Here is a 13,324-nt window from a genome sequence, read left to right on the forward strand (position 1 = left end):
GGATTCTCTCTCTCTCTCTCTCTCTCTCTCTAAAAAATAATAAATAAAAAAAATTATATATAAGAAAAGAAATAGAGTGGATTGGATTGGACCTGATGAGTTAATATGGGGGATGAGGAAGTGAGGAAATGGGTGATTTCAGGTGGCTTAATTTGAGCAATTTGGTGGTGCCATTTACTGAAATGGGAAAGACTGGAGGACGAGCAAGTTAGGACGTGAATATGCAATCACATTTTCAATTTGGGGTATGTTGGGTTTGAAATGCCTATCCGATACATGTTAAGTAAGCAACTGGTATGAATTGAAGGAGCAGGAGGGGGGGACAGGGCTGAAGATAGAGAATTGGGCGTCCATCACTGCCTTGATAGAATTTCCAGCATGGTAGAGTGCACATGGAGAAGAGCAGGAGGCTGGTGATGGAGACTTGGGAGCAACTGTTGAAATAAGACTGGACAGGAAGGGAGAATAGAAGTATAATGTCCCCGAAGGCAAGAGAAGAATGTGTCTTAAAAATGGTATAAGGTATTGCTTTGAGGGTCACTGAAAAGTCGAGAAAAAAAATCAGGGCAGATTCGTGATAAATGGCATTGACAACATGGAGCTCACCAGTGACCTGACAAAGGCGACCTCCTTTGGTGTGAAGGGCACAAAAGCCTCATGGAGGTTGAAGTGGAAAAGTGGTGATGTGGAAACAGTTGATTATCCTTCCCATTTTATGAATGAAGAAACCAAGGCTTAGAATGGTTAATTCTCTCATCCAAGGGCAAAGTCCCTGGGGTCAGTTCCCGGACCCAGGCGATGAAGGTTTGCTTCAGGGATGTGCACTCTGTGCAAGAAATTTATTTCTTCCAAATCGTAAAATCCAACGCTGCTCTCAAAGATGCCCTCAACTGAAAACATTCTTTCACGATGCCACTTGTGTTTTAGAGAAAAACGAGAGGGCCCGGCTCTGGCTGCAAAAAGACATCTTTTGCTCAGCTGCGAGGGAAGGCCCGCCCCCTTTCCGCAGCCCGAGGCCGGCGCGGCCCACTGCGGCTGCGCGGGCCTGGGCGCGGCGGGGGCAGGGCGGGAGCGCCCGAGAGGGGGGCGGGAACGCGGAAGGGGCTGCGGCGCCGGGCGCCGACCGAGTCGGGGGCGGGGCCGGGCGCGAGTGTGCGGGGCGCGCGGGTGACAGGTGTGGGGACGGCCGCGCGGACCCTGGGTGGCAGCAGAGGCGGCGGCCTGAAGCCTGAGGGAGGGAGACACGGCGGCGGCGATGCTGGAGACACTGCGCGAGCGGCTGCTGAGCGTGCAGCAGGATTTCACCTCCGGGTGGGTATACGGCGAGAGACGAAAAGGACCCGGGGGCCGGGCCGGGGCCCCGACGCCGCCTCCTTCCCCTCCGCGCACCCAGTGTGCTCGGTTCCCATCCCGCACTTCCCGTCCCCGCCCCGCCGAGCAGAGTCACGAACTTAACGGCGTCGGTCCGGCGGCGCTAAGTAACTTAGGTTCCAGCAAGCCGGCTCCGCGGAGCGCGCGGAGGACGGCCGGGCCCCGTCCCGGCGTTTGGGCGGCCGCGGGAGGGGAGTCACGTGGAGGGCGGCGCGCCCCCCGCTTCCGCCGCCCGTGGGACTGGGCCCACGTCCCCTCGGTCTCCGGAGCCTGCGACGCACCTGCCCGCTCGGGCTTCGGGCTCCTGCGGCCGCGCGGGGAGCTGGGCCCTCCGCCCCCTTCTCAGGGCGAAGGTCGCGGACTCCCAGTCTCTGCTTTCTCGAGCGGCCCGCTCGCGGAACCCCCCAGGCCTCGCCTGCCGCCTCTTTTCCTTTTGTTTTCTCTCGCTGCTTTTGCCCCGAGTTCGGCGCCTTGGTGAAGAAACTCTTGGGCAAGAGAAGCAGCCGCACTACAGCGACACTGTTAATACAGCTAGTGGTTAAAAGCGCAGACCAAGCGGTTCCCAAACTTTGCTTAGACTCACCTGGGAACCTTTAGCAATCTTGATCCCAGGTTGCCTCCCATACCGGTTTAATCAGGCAGGAGATGGGGTTTTAAAGATCCTCCGGGTGATTGCAGTGTGCAGTGAAGTCCCGGAACCACAGGCGTAGACTCTAGCGCCAGACTGGTAGGGATCTCCTCTCTCCCACTAAGCCACTGTATTTTTGCAAGTTCCTTGAGTTGTGAGTTGTCATGCCTCGGTTTCCACAACTGTACAGTGTCGATAAAGATGGTAGTTACAGGGTTGGGCAGATTAATGAATTAACGTGTAAAACGCGGCCTGTGGGACAGTAAGCCCTATGGCATTTGTGGTTACTAGTTAGGGCCTAATTCATTTTGATTTTTTCTTTAGGAAAGGCATTACTTTATAAAGAATCTGTTACCTTTAGCTTACAGATCCTTTGGAGAATTTTCTGAATGAGGACATCTCAGTCATCTGGTTTTAAGTTTCCAATGAGCAAGATGCTGGCTAAGATTTTATCTAATGGGACAAAAATGTTTGCATTGTTTGCCTTTTGGGTGCTGAGTAGTAACAAACTGGTATATACTTGAGCACTGACCACAGGTAAATCATTTTTGATAGTTACGGTTTGGAGTTCTTAAGAATATTATAGATGCTATGGGAGTCATTCGCTTATGGTGTATTTGCATGCTTGCAATTTTTTTTTTCTCATTTAAATTGAAAGAGTAATTTCTGAGTGTAAATTGTTGAAGAATTTCGGTAGGATACTGGAATAGTCTGCCTGTAGCATGAGAATGGTCATAGATAAACCCATCTGGTATGCCCCTGTTATCATTACTTCCACATTCTTTGATGACATAACCGTCCGTCTTCTGGCAGTTACGGTAACTGTCTAGGTTGTACGGATGCCTCAGAACCCATTCATACTCATGACCTTTGCTTAAGAACGTTAAACTTACAGGGGCACCTGGGTGGCTCAGTTGGTTAAGCGTCGGACTTTTGACCTCGGCTCGAGTCACGATCTCATGGTTTGAGGTTTCGAGCCCTGCGTCAGGCTCTGTGCTCACTTTGCAGAGCCTGCTTCGGATCCTCTGTCTTCTTTCTGGCCCTCTCCTGCTCCCCCCCCCCCCAAATAATTAAATGTTAAAAAAAAATTTTTTTTTTTAAAGAGGTTAAACCTAGAAATCTGGACTCTGGATCCAAACCATCCTGGGAGATCTGGATAACCTGAGTTTAGAGTTTAGGTTAGGAAGAGGGTTGGGGGGATCTGGTTAGAACCCCTTGGAAACTGACTTTACCACTTGACAATGTCATAGGCTGGGGCCACTTTGGGATTTAGACACCCTGAGAGAGCTTTCATTCCATCTAGGCACCTGGTCGACTTCTTCTGTGCAGGTTCCTCTCAGCTGACAAACCTCTAGACGATCGGTGTGTGCCATTTAGCCTGCCACCTGGCAGGGAAATAACTCCTCTCCAGGTGATGTCTGTTTTCCAGCTGACTGTCAGCTCGGAACTCTGATGTTCGTTTTTGTCAGGTTCACAAATTTCCTATGCGACCCTTGCCAAGAAAGACTCCTCTTAATTCATCTTAGTAAACTCTTCTATATTCAGCTTGAGATCAGCCTATTTGACGTCATTGAATATTTTACCTTGACGAGGAAAGATGAAATTAAACACAGCCCACGTGTATATTGCACGAAGGCACTGAGGGATCCAGAGGTGAAAGGGACATGGCCGTCACCTCCCCCAAAAGATCAAATTGTGCCCGGCACACGTTTAGTACACTTGGCGTTAATGCCTGTAGAAACCAAAGCAGCTGGCTCCTAAAATGATTGGGAATTTCCTGTGTTGGGTTGCGCGAGGGAATCAGAAGGAAGGCCGGTCTGTTTCTAGTTCCTTCAGTGTTTCCAGTGTTGCTCCTTACGGTCACCCAGAGTGGTACCCTCTCGGGGCTTTTCTGTTCATTTTCACCTTGTGAGAATTCATGAAACTAGACCTTAAATGTAGGCAAATTAACTTTTTTTTTTTTTTTAAGTGAAATAGGATTATCTTTATCAGTCTCACTAGGGAATGTCCCATTAGTGATAAAGCACACTTGAGGAACACAGTGAATTTCTACCTGCCATCCACACTTAGAAAAATGCAACTTTTTCTAATGAAGGCATAGGGGCCAGAGATGCTGATGGCCTGCTGGGGGCCACTGGGTTGTCTGTGGACTTGGGGTCTTTTTTTATAAATTTTTGTAAGTTACAGTTATATCAAAATTGAGATAAACTCGGAAATTATATCATGTTCATTCTGACTTAAGCAGATGGCCGGCTGACCCCAAGGGCCTCGGGAGTGACGGAATTGGTTCTGGGCCTCACCCTCTTCCCCTCACCTAAGTGAGTCTTAATTTGATTTCACTTAGAGCTCTTAGATCCTTTTGGAGAGTTCACATAGAACATCCACTTTTTAAGGATTGGCTTGAGCTCTGAGGGAAACTTTTGGATGATACATGGAAGCACACACTTCAGATCCACTCTGGTCTTTGAGTTTTACCTTTTGAGCTGTTAGGACTAGAAGCCTCAGGACTGAAGTAATCGGGTGCACAGAACCCTCCAGGTACTGAAGATCAGATATACTGATGGTTTACAGCCACCTGTCACCGCCTGGCGTTTCCGGTTTGTGATGCTCTGGGTTCTTGTGAGTAGGGATAGAAACCTTGCCCTGTTTCCCCCCTCAGAGGCCCCCACTGCCCTGCAGCCTTATTTCTCTGCTCCCTCCTGTGGTATCAAAACCTGCTCAAAGGAGAGGATCTAATAATCTAACTCAGTGTTGTAAAATGGTGAGATTTTGCCTAAAATTTTGACTCTTCCAGGACTACTCACCTTTTAAATAAGCAGGATAAAAAAAATCTCAATATTCAACCTGATTTAATAACTAGTGAGTTCCTACTAAGTGTTGGACAGTAGGTGATGCGCTCAAAAAGTGTCCTTTTGTCATGGCAGCTTTTTTCATTTCATTAAAAAAAAAAAGATTTAAGAGGCTACACGCTCAACTTTGTTTACTAATTAGTGTCTGTATCGGGCTAGATCCTGGGGCCACAAAAGCGACTGAAACAGTCTCTGCGCTCTGGATGCCGTAGAAGCAGAAGGAACTGAGCATTAAAGATGCACATCTGGGGCGCCTGGCTGGCGGTGGAGCGTGCAGCACTCGATCTCGGGGTTGCAGCTTCGAGTCCCGCATTGGGTGTAGAGCTCACTTAAAAATAAAATCTTAAAAAAAGAAAAGAAAAGAAAAAGATACAAGTGATACATGCGTGAGCCCAGAGGAAAAGAGTCATTAATTCAGATGCATTTACAGAAGGCTTCAAAGAGAAAGTGGCTCCTCGACTGGGCCTTGAAGAAATGAGGAAGGATTGTACTGGCTTAGGGTGAGGGCATTTCCAAGACGGAAGCAGTTGTGGGAGAGGAAGCTGGGAGGGAAGGTTAGTGACTAACCGAGGCTCTTCAAGTGCTCTGCTCAATTCACTCATTTATCAAATCCTCACTGAGCACTTAACTCTGTGACCAGCGCCATTCTGGAAGCCAGGGAGGTAGCAACAGAACATGGCAGGCAGCAAATAACGTCCCTGGGCTCATTCTATTCTGCCTCTAACGAGAGGCAGAATACTTAGAAGGTCCTAAGAGGTCTTGAACAGTAAAGCAGGCGAAGGGGCTCGGGGATGAGTCAGTTGCTACGTTGTACAGGGTGGCCCTCGCATATTTTTTACACCGACTGAGCCATTTGAAGGTTTTTGGGAGGAGGTAGTAGGAGTCTGCCCGTATTTCTGGAAGAAATTTGAGAGGTGGTGCTATGGGAGAGGGCTGGAGATGTGGAGCGGGGAGATTACTTGGGAGGCTGTAGCCGTGGGCCGGGGGAGAGATGATAAGTCCATGCTGGTAGGAATTTAACAAGCAAGGGGATGTGACAGGCCCCGGGTGGACGTGACAGGCCCCAGGTGGATGTGACAGGCCCCGGGTGGACGTGACAGGCCCCGTGACAGGCCCCGGGTGGACATAGAGGAAGTGAAAAGGGTGGAGGAATATGGAGGGTGGTAGCTTTGAAGGGTCTTAGGTGAATGATGTCATTTACAAACAAAAAGGATTTTAGAATAGTTCTGAGAGAGAAGCAGTTGACCATGAATTTGTTGTGAATTTGTTGAGAGGTAAGGTGCGGCCTGACATCCAAGAAGCAATTGGAAGTTTAAGAAACCCTGAGGAGGCAGGTTGGAACTGACACGGTGGATTTGGGGTTAATTAGGGAAGAGATAGTCTAAATCCCTCTCCCTTTCCTGGGTTTGTGCAGCTTTTGTGTGACTCTCTCAGGCTTCAGAGCTTAGGGGTCACGTGTACTTTTAAGTGTGATCCATGCTGTGTTTCCGTGATCTTGTTTTCTCTTTCTTTCTTTCTTTCTTTCTTTCTTTCTTTCTTTCTTTCTTTCGAGAGAAAAAGGTATGATAAACGTTAACGGGAAAATAGAATAGACTGGATTTGGATTTGCAAGCGGAATTTAAAGTCAGAATGATGGAGACATGAACGTTAAAGGAATTGTACCTTAATGATAAAAATGTGCTCATTAATATGTTTTTGTGGTGTTTTACAACAATCACGACAGCTGATGAGGTGAGCCAAGTAGGAAATTGAAGTGCAAATAAATGGAATGCCGTTAAGGTCACCCCGGGAGGCTGAGTTAGCTGGAGAAAGCACATTTTCTGATCATCCTTCATCGTAGTGCTCCCTATATCACTCTGTTTATCTCCTTTTTAAAACTGTCTTGGGGCCGTTTTGCTAATCACCTCCATTTCTTAATAAGAGGCCCCCATTTTTAATATTTTTCTGCCAAACTTAAAAAAAATAAGCGTGCTGGTCGCAAATCAAGTGAAGTCTTTAGAACAATCTAAAAATAAATTAACAGGGGCGCCTGGGTGGCTCAGTCGGTTAAGCAGCCGACTTCGGCTCAGGTCATGATCTCGCGGTCCGTGAGTTCGAGCCCCGCGTCGGGCTCTGTGCTGACCGCTCAGAGCCTGGAGCCTGTTTCAGATTCTGTGTCTCCCTCTCTCTCTGACCCTCTCCCGTTCATGCTCTGTCTCTCTCTGTCTCAATAATAAATAAACGTTAAAAAAGAAAGTAAAATAAAAAAATAAAAATAAATTAACAAAGTGTCAGGGTAAATTTGAGGTTTGGTGCTTTGAACTCAAAAGTGTATATTAATTAGTTGCTTTTGGTAGAAGACCATTGTCAGGTCTAAATTGATAATAGCCACATAGCAGCACTAATGTCTTCCTGGGGACAGTGTGGGATTAGGAAGAAGATTGGGAATGGTGGGGAAGCCTTTTATAGGAATCTCTACTTTATTTCACCTTGACCCAATAACGTACTTAGTTTCTTACCTTTGTTGGTGGAGATCATTTTTATTATACTTTTCATTTGAGTTAGCTCTGTTTACAGAATGCTGCCAAAGTCATATTTGGAATTTTATTTAATTCCTGTGGCAAATTATTGTGGTCAATATAATACTACCGTTTTATATATGAGGAAACCGGGGTATTACACCTGGCTCAGTATTTCCTTCTTAGTGTGTCATAACATTGTGGGACATTAAATAGCTTTTATTAGTGGGTTGTTCCCAGCACAGAATCACCGTGGGAAGCTTTAAGGAGAATCATTGCACAATAAAAACAGTAAGCTACCTTTAGTTGAATTCTGGGCTTTGAGGATGTATTTCAGAAAGGAATGTTTTGCTTTTTTTGTCACTTGTTAAATATACCTGACCTTAAACATATGTGTATAGATATATATAGATATCTATACATCTATATATATGTATACACAAACACACACACACACGTATACATACACACACACAAACTCACCTGACCTTGTTTTTTCTCAACTTAAAGTAAGAATAATAGTCATTGTAACCCTTTGTGTTCCTCTCCTCAACTTTCTTCACTCTTTTCATCTCCTTAGAGCTACTTTGTTTTCTCCATCAGTTTCTGTTCTGAATTTTGGCACACATGATTTATGTGGAGACAGCATGATGAGAAAAGAGTATCTAAAAGACTGTTTATTACAAAAATGTTTTTATAAAATTTCAGACATAAAAAACTGGAATAACACAGTGAACCCCATAAATCCATTATTCAGATTCAACAGTTGTCAACTATTGCCACATTTGCTTTGCCTCTCCCACAGTTATAAAATAAATCTTAGATTTGTCTGCTACATCTCTCCTACATCAGTTTGCATCTCTAAAAAAAAGTACAGGGGTGCTTGGGTGACTCAGTCTGTGGGGTGTCTGACTTCGGCTCCGGTCATGATCTCGTGGTAAGTGATTTCGAGCCCTGCATTGGGCTCTGTACTGACAGCTTAGAGCCTGGGTCCTGCTTTGGATTCTGTGTCTCCCTCTCCCCCTTTAGATTCTGCCCCTCCCACGCTCATGCTCTTTCTCTCTCTTAAAAAATAAATAAACATTAAATTAAAAAAATACAGACATTACATACATTCAGTGCCAACGTCATACTTAATTAACACTGATTCTTTGATATTATCAATTATCCAGTCCATAATCAAATTTCCTGGTTCTTAGAAATGTCTTTTTATAGTTGATTTGTTCAACTCCAGATCAAATAAGTTCCACACATTACGTTTGGTTAAGGTCCAATTTTAAAGCAGATGCTTGTTAAGGAGCCACACGGAGAAGCCCTTACTGACCCAGCGATTTTGTTTTCAGCTGCCTGTAACATTCATTCTTTCTCTCTTATTCTAAACTAATTTTTTGTTTTTGTTTTTTTTTTGGGGCGGAGGAGCACCCCAAATTTGATATAATTGAGAAAGTATAAGTTTATATCAGAAACAAATATTTGAGGAGTGCCTGGGTGGCTCAGTCGGTTAAGCGTCCCACTTCAGCTCAGGTCATGATCTTACAGCTCGTGGGCTTGAACCCGTGTTGGGCTCTGTGCTGACAGCTCAGGGCCCGGAGCCTGCTTTGGATTCTGTGTCTCCCTCTCTCTGTACCTCCCCCCACTCATGGTCTGTCTCTCACAAATAAGTAAACATTAAAAAAATTAAAAAAAATGAATATTTTGAAATATCAACCTCCACATTTGCTGGACCATATGATAAGAGTGGTCCAAAAAGGATCTTAACGGTTCCCTTGCAATATCCTTGTCCACCTAACTGTATGCAATTGTCCTGAATCCCCCAAAATAATACCAGAATCCTTGTGAGCATAATGTCCTGCTGTGTATCACCATCCTAGTATAATTCTACCTGGGATGTACAGCTAAGCGCCTTTCTCAAATTTTGGAGTGGAGGGGATAGAGCGGAACTGTCAGAAAAGCTTTTCCTAGGTGTTGCTTAATCTTAGTCTAAACCGGATTTACCAGCTGCCAAAGTAAGCTTGGAAAGTTATATTATTTCTGTAGGACGGTTTAGACTTTTTACATACAGCTCCCTAGACTCATCTGGGGAGATATATACAAATGAGTTTTCAGTTAAAGAGATTGCAGAGTCTCTTTAACAATGTGGAAAGTTCATCTCCTCATTATCTTACTTTTTGAGAAACAACAGAGTAATATAAACATTTCTTGTATGAAATTGGCATTCCAGTTTGTTTAAAAAAAATAAAGGCCCTTTCTGGTACTTAGCTGGGCATTATTGACAAAGCTCTAGTCCTGTGTCAGGACTCGGACGTGTGGTGGTGAACTACACAGGGTTGGGGCATTCGTAGGAGAGCCAGCTTGTACGTTAGGGCAGTTTCTGGCTGAGAGCAGTAAAGTCCGTAGAGGAAGGTGCACTTATTTCTAGTTTTACCAAAGACTTTTTAGGGGCTAGTGGTAGTACTGTGGTCTGTGTTTCACACTCTATTTAGAAATGAGTATTTGTTGAAGTATGCACATTAAGAAGAACATTTACAGCAATATCGCATTTTATATGAGAGTCGCTCATGATTTCGTAGTCCCTTTTTGGCAACCTCTATTGTATAGTACAGAGCCGACAGCCAAAAGAAGGTGAAAGCGGGCCAGTGAGGCAAAAATAAATTGTACAAAGTCTGCGTATTATGTAGAGAGGCGAACCTATTTATTCTGTGCATTTTCTGGCCCATTATCTGTTTTCTAGCCCGGTAATTTAAAACAAATAGTGGGGAGCCTGAGTGGCTCAGTCAGTTAAGCCTCTTGATATCAGCATGATCTTATCATGATCTCACGGGTTCGTGAGTTCCAGCTTTGCGTTGGGCTCCATGCGGACAGCACAGAGCCTGCTTGGGATTCTCTCTCTCTGCCCCTCCCCCCCCATATAAGTAAGTAAATTTTTTTAAAAAGTAAAAAAGCGGATAGGGAGGGAGGAGGCTGCAATAGTTAAGTAGCCAGCAGAAGCAGGAAGTTATCACAGATAACCAAATGACCAGTGTTGGAGATAGAGCGCTTAAATTTAGAAAAAACAGACACAGGATCCCAAACAAACTCAGATCCCCGTAGATTGGTCTCACGTTGGCAAGCGAAGAGCTATTCCTCGCTCGGAAACGTCTGAGGAGATGGCTGTTTCGCCACAAAACGTAATCGATCGTATTCATAAAAATGACCTGGAGTTAGCAGAACATGTTAAATAGAGTGTATCGAGTCCTCTTTCATGAGAAAGGTTTGTAATATACTTTAGAAAGCTTTTTATCAATGTGTAAAATTTCACAAAATGTCGGTACTTAAAGAGCTTTGAGTGCCCGGTTATAGATCTACTTAATAAAACGTGCTGCTTTGATAATCTTTGTTACCTACCAAATTCACCTGTGTGAACTGCTGCTTTTTCTAATGATGCCAGCTAAGTGACATTTCTCTAGTCTGATCACACTTCGGGATTGTTTCTAAAAAAGGGATTGGGGCAAGAACAAATACAAAGGTGCTTGCTATAGATACTCTGTTTTGGGTGTCTTACAGTAAACACTCAAGTACTTGTCTGTAGAGGTGCTTAATTCTTGTCAAGAAATTATTAGCTTATCTGACCTCAAATTATAACAACTGAAATTTATGGTTGAAAAGAAATCTCTTAACCTGTAAAGATGTGATATTTTCTACTTGTTGAATTATAGGCTGAAGACTTTAAGTGACAAGTCAAGAGAAGCTAAAGTAAAAAGCAAACCAAGGTAAGCCTGTGCTAAGATTTAATTTCCTGTGATGTAAATTTCATACGACGACGTTGGGGCTCTAGTTGTAATAGTATTGTTACTTTAATGAATTTTGCATTTGTTGAGCACATTTGACTGCAATCTGATTATTTATAATTTTGTTAACACTGGAAAGTTTTCTGATAAAATTGTAAAATGGTTGAGGAAGTGGTGAGATGTAGTTGTATCATTCTAGGACAACCAGTGGTTATTTTATTGTTTGATCACAATCAATCATTTCTGTATATTGAACACAAAGTAAAAGTCCTGCGTTATCGAGAAGCAGATTAATAATGAAACCATACTTGGCAAGGGAGCCTCGTTAGCTGTGTCACTTGACATGTATGAAAACCAGTGTTGTGCAACTTTTTCATTTTTTTTAAATAAGTGAAGCATGACCAAATTTCACTTTCAACCTAGTGATTATGAGCTTTTTATTTTTTTAAATTATTTTTTAATACTTATTCATTTTTGAGAGACAGAGTGTGAGCAGGGGAGGGGCAGAGAGAGAGGGAGACCCAGAATCTGAAGAAGGCTCCAGGCCCTGAGCTGTCAGCACAGAGCCCTACGTGGGGCTTGAACCTGTGAACTGGGAGATCGTGACCTGAGCCAAAGTCAGACACTTAACTGGCTGAGCCACCCAGGTGCCCCGAGATTATGAGCTTTTAAAAAAAAAATTTTTATCATGTAGTATTTTATTAAAGTGTTCATTGTATTATGTGCTAAGAAGGATCTGTAGGGCAAAGTGATGGATGATAGTACATTACAGTATTTTATTTTATTTTATTGCATTTTGTTTTATTTTATTTATATTATTTTATTTTATTTTTTTCCTAAATGTTTATTTTTGAGAGAGAGTGTGAGCATGAGCGGGGGAGGGGCAGAGAGAGAGGGGGACAGAGGATCTGAAGCAGCCTCTGCTGTCAGCAGGGAGCCTGATGTGGGGCTCAAACTCACGAACCCTGAGATCGTGACCTGAGCTGAAGTCAGATGCTCAACAGACTGAGCCACCCAGGTGCCCCTACAGTATTTTAATTGTGAAATAAAGTAGTACATTTCTCTAAAAGTTTAGGTAAACTGTCATTAGTAATTTAAAAATATTTCACATCATAATTATAATGTCAAAATTCTCATATAGGTTTTTGTTTTTGTTTTTATTTTTAGTCGGCCTAAATCAGAAAGAATTTTAATAAAATAAGTGGGGTTTTTTTTGGCAGGACTGTTCCATATTTGCCAAAGTACTCTGCTGGACTAGAATTACTTAGCAGGTAAGTGTTTTCATTTAAATAACAAGATTATGCTTCTGACTGTTGCCTAAAAATATTTTATAATTTTATAAATAGAAAATGTAAAACAACTAAATCTTACCCAAACATAGTGATTAGAAATTACTTACTTGTTCATTTCCCTGAAGGGTTTTTACTTTTCATTGATTAGTGCAAAGGCCATTCAGACTTTGAGCAGATTGATCACTATTATCTTTGCTCATCAATACTTTATTATGTGTATTTATTATGTTTCTGGTTTTTCTTTTGTAAGAACATTGATTTTGAATCTGAGTCTTTGATACTTCTTTTACTTTGATTTTTAATTTTACACCATTTCTTCTCGACTCCTCTCCTGTTGGCATGCAGATTAATATTAAAAGGCATGATTTTCTTAGATATGGCAACAAAAGCATAAACAACAGAAGAAAAAAATAGGTAAATTGGACTTAGACAAATTAAAAACCTCTGTACTTCAAAGAACCCATCAAGAAAGTGGAACAGTCCACAGAATGAGAGAAATATTTGCAACTCATATATCGGAGGGATTTGAATCTAGAGTATACAAGGAACTGTGATAATTCAATGATAAAAAAACAACCCAACGAAGGAGAGGCAAAGGACTTGAGTAGATAGTTGTCCAGAGAAGATATAAATGGCCAATAGTCACATGAAAAGATGCTCAGCGTCATTTGTGATGCTCGTCAAGACCACAGTGAGATACCACCTCACACCCACTAGCATGGCCGTCATCAGAAAGGCGCTAGCAAGTGTCGATAAGGATGTGGAGAAATAGAACTCCTTGCACTGCCGGTAGGAATGGAAAAAATGGTGCAGCTCCTGTGGAAAATGGTTGGGTAGCTTCTTTAAAAAGTTAATCATAGAATTACCATGTGACCTGGCAATTTCACACCAAGAGAATTGAAAACTCACGTCTGCATAA

At 43.3% G+C, this 13,324-nt stretch overlaps 1 protein-coding gene across 3 annotated transcripts in view; it reads left to right on the forward strand.

The window, feature by feature from the left end:
* Positions 1–1,133: 1,133 nt before the first annotated feature.
* DTNBP1 (dystrobrevin binding protein 1) overlaps positions 1,134–13,324 on the forward strand; it is a 136,270-nt gene continuing 124,079 nt past the window's right edge. The window contains exons 1-3 of one of the 3 annotated variants that reach the window (XM_040460520.1): positions 1,134–1,311; positions 11,042–11,095; positions 12,334–12,384. In XM_040460520.1, coding sequence (XP_040316454.1) covers positions 1,256–1,311; positions 11,042–11,095; positions 12,334–12,384 — 161 coding nt within the window. In that variant the 5' untranslated portion in view covers positions 1,134–1,255. The remainder of the gene's footprint in view (positions 1,312–11,041; positions 11,096–12,333; positions 12,385–13,324) is intronic. The other 2 variants (XM_040460518.1, XM_040460519.1) reach the window with 2 other exon arrangements.

This window comes from Herpailurus yagouaroundi, unplaced genomic scaffold (genome assembly GCF_014898765.1).
Source record: "Herpailurus yagouaroundi ecotype Mexico unplaced genomic scaffold, PumYag 250, whole genome shotgun sequence".
Taxonomy (NCBI): Eukaryota; Metazoa; Chordata; class Mammalia; order Carnivora; family Felidae; genus Herpailurus; species Herpailurus yagouaroundi.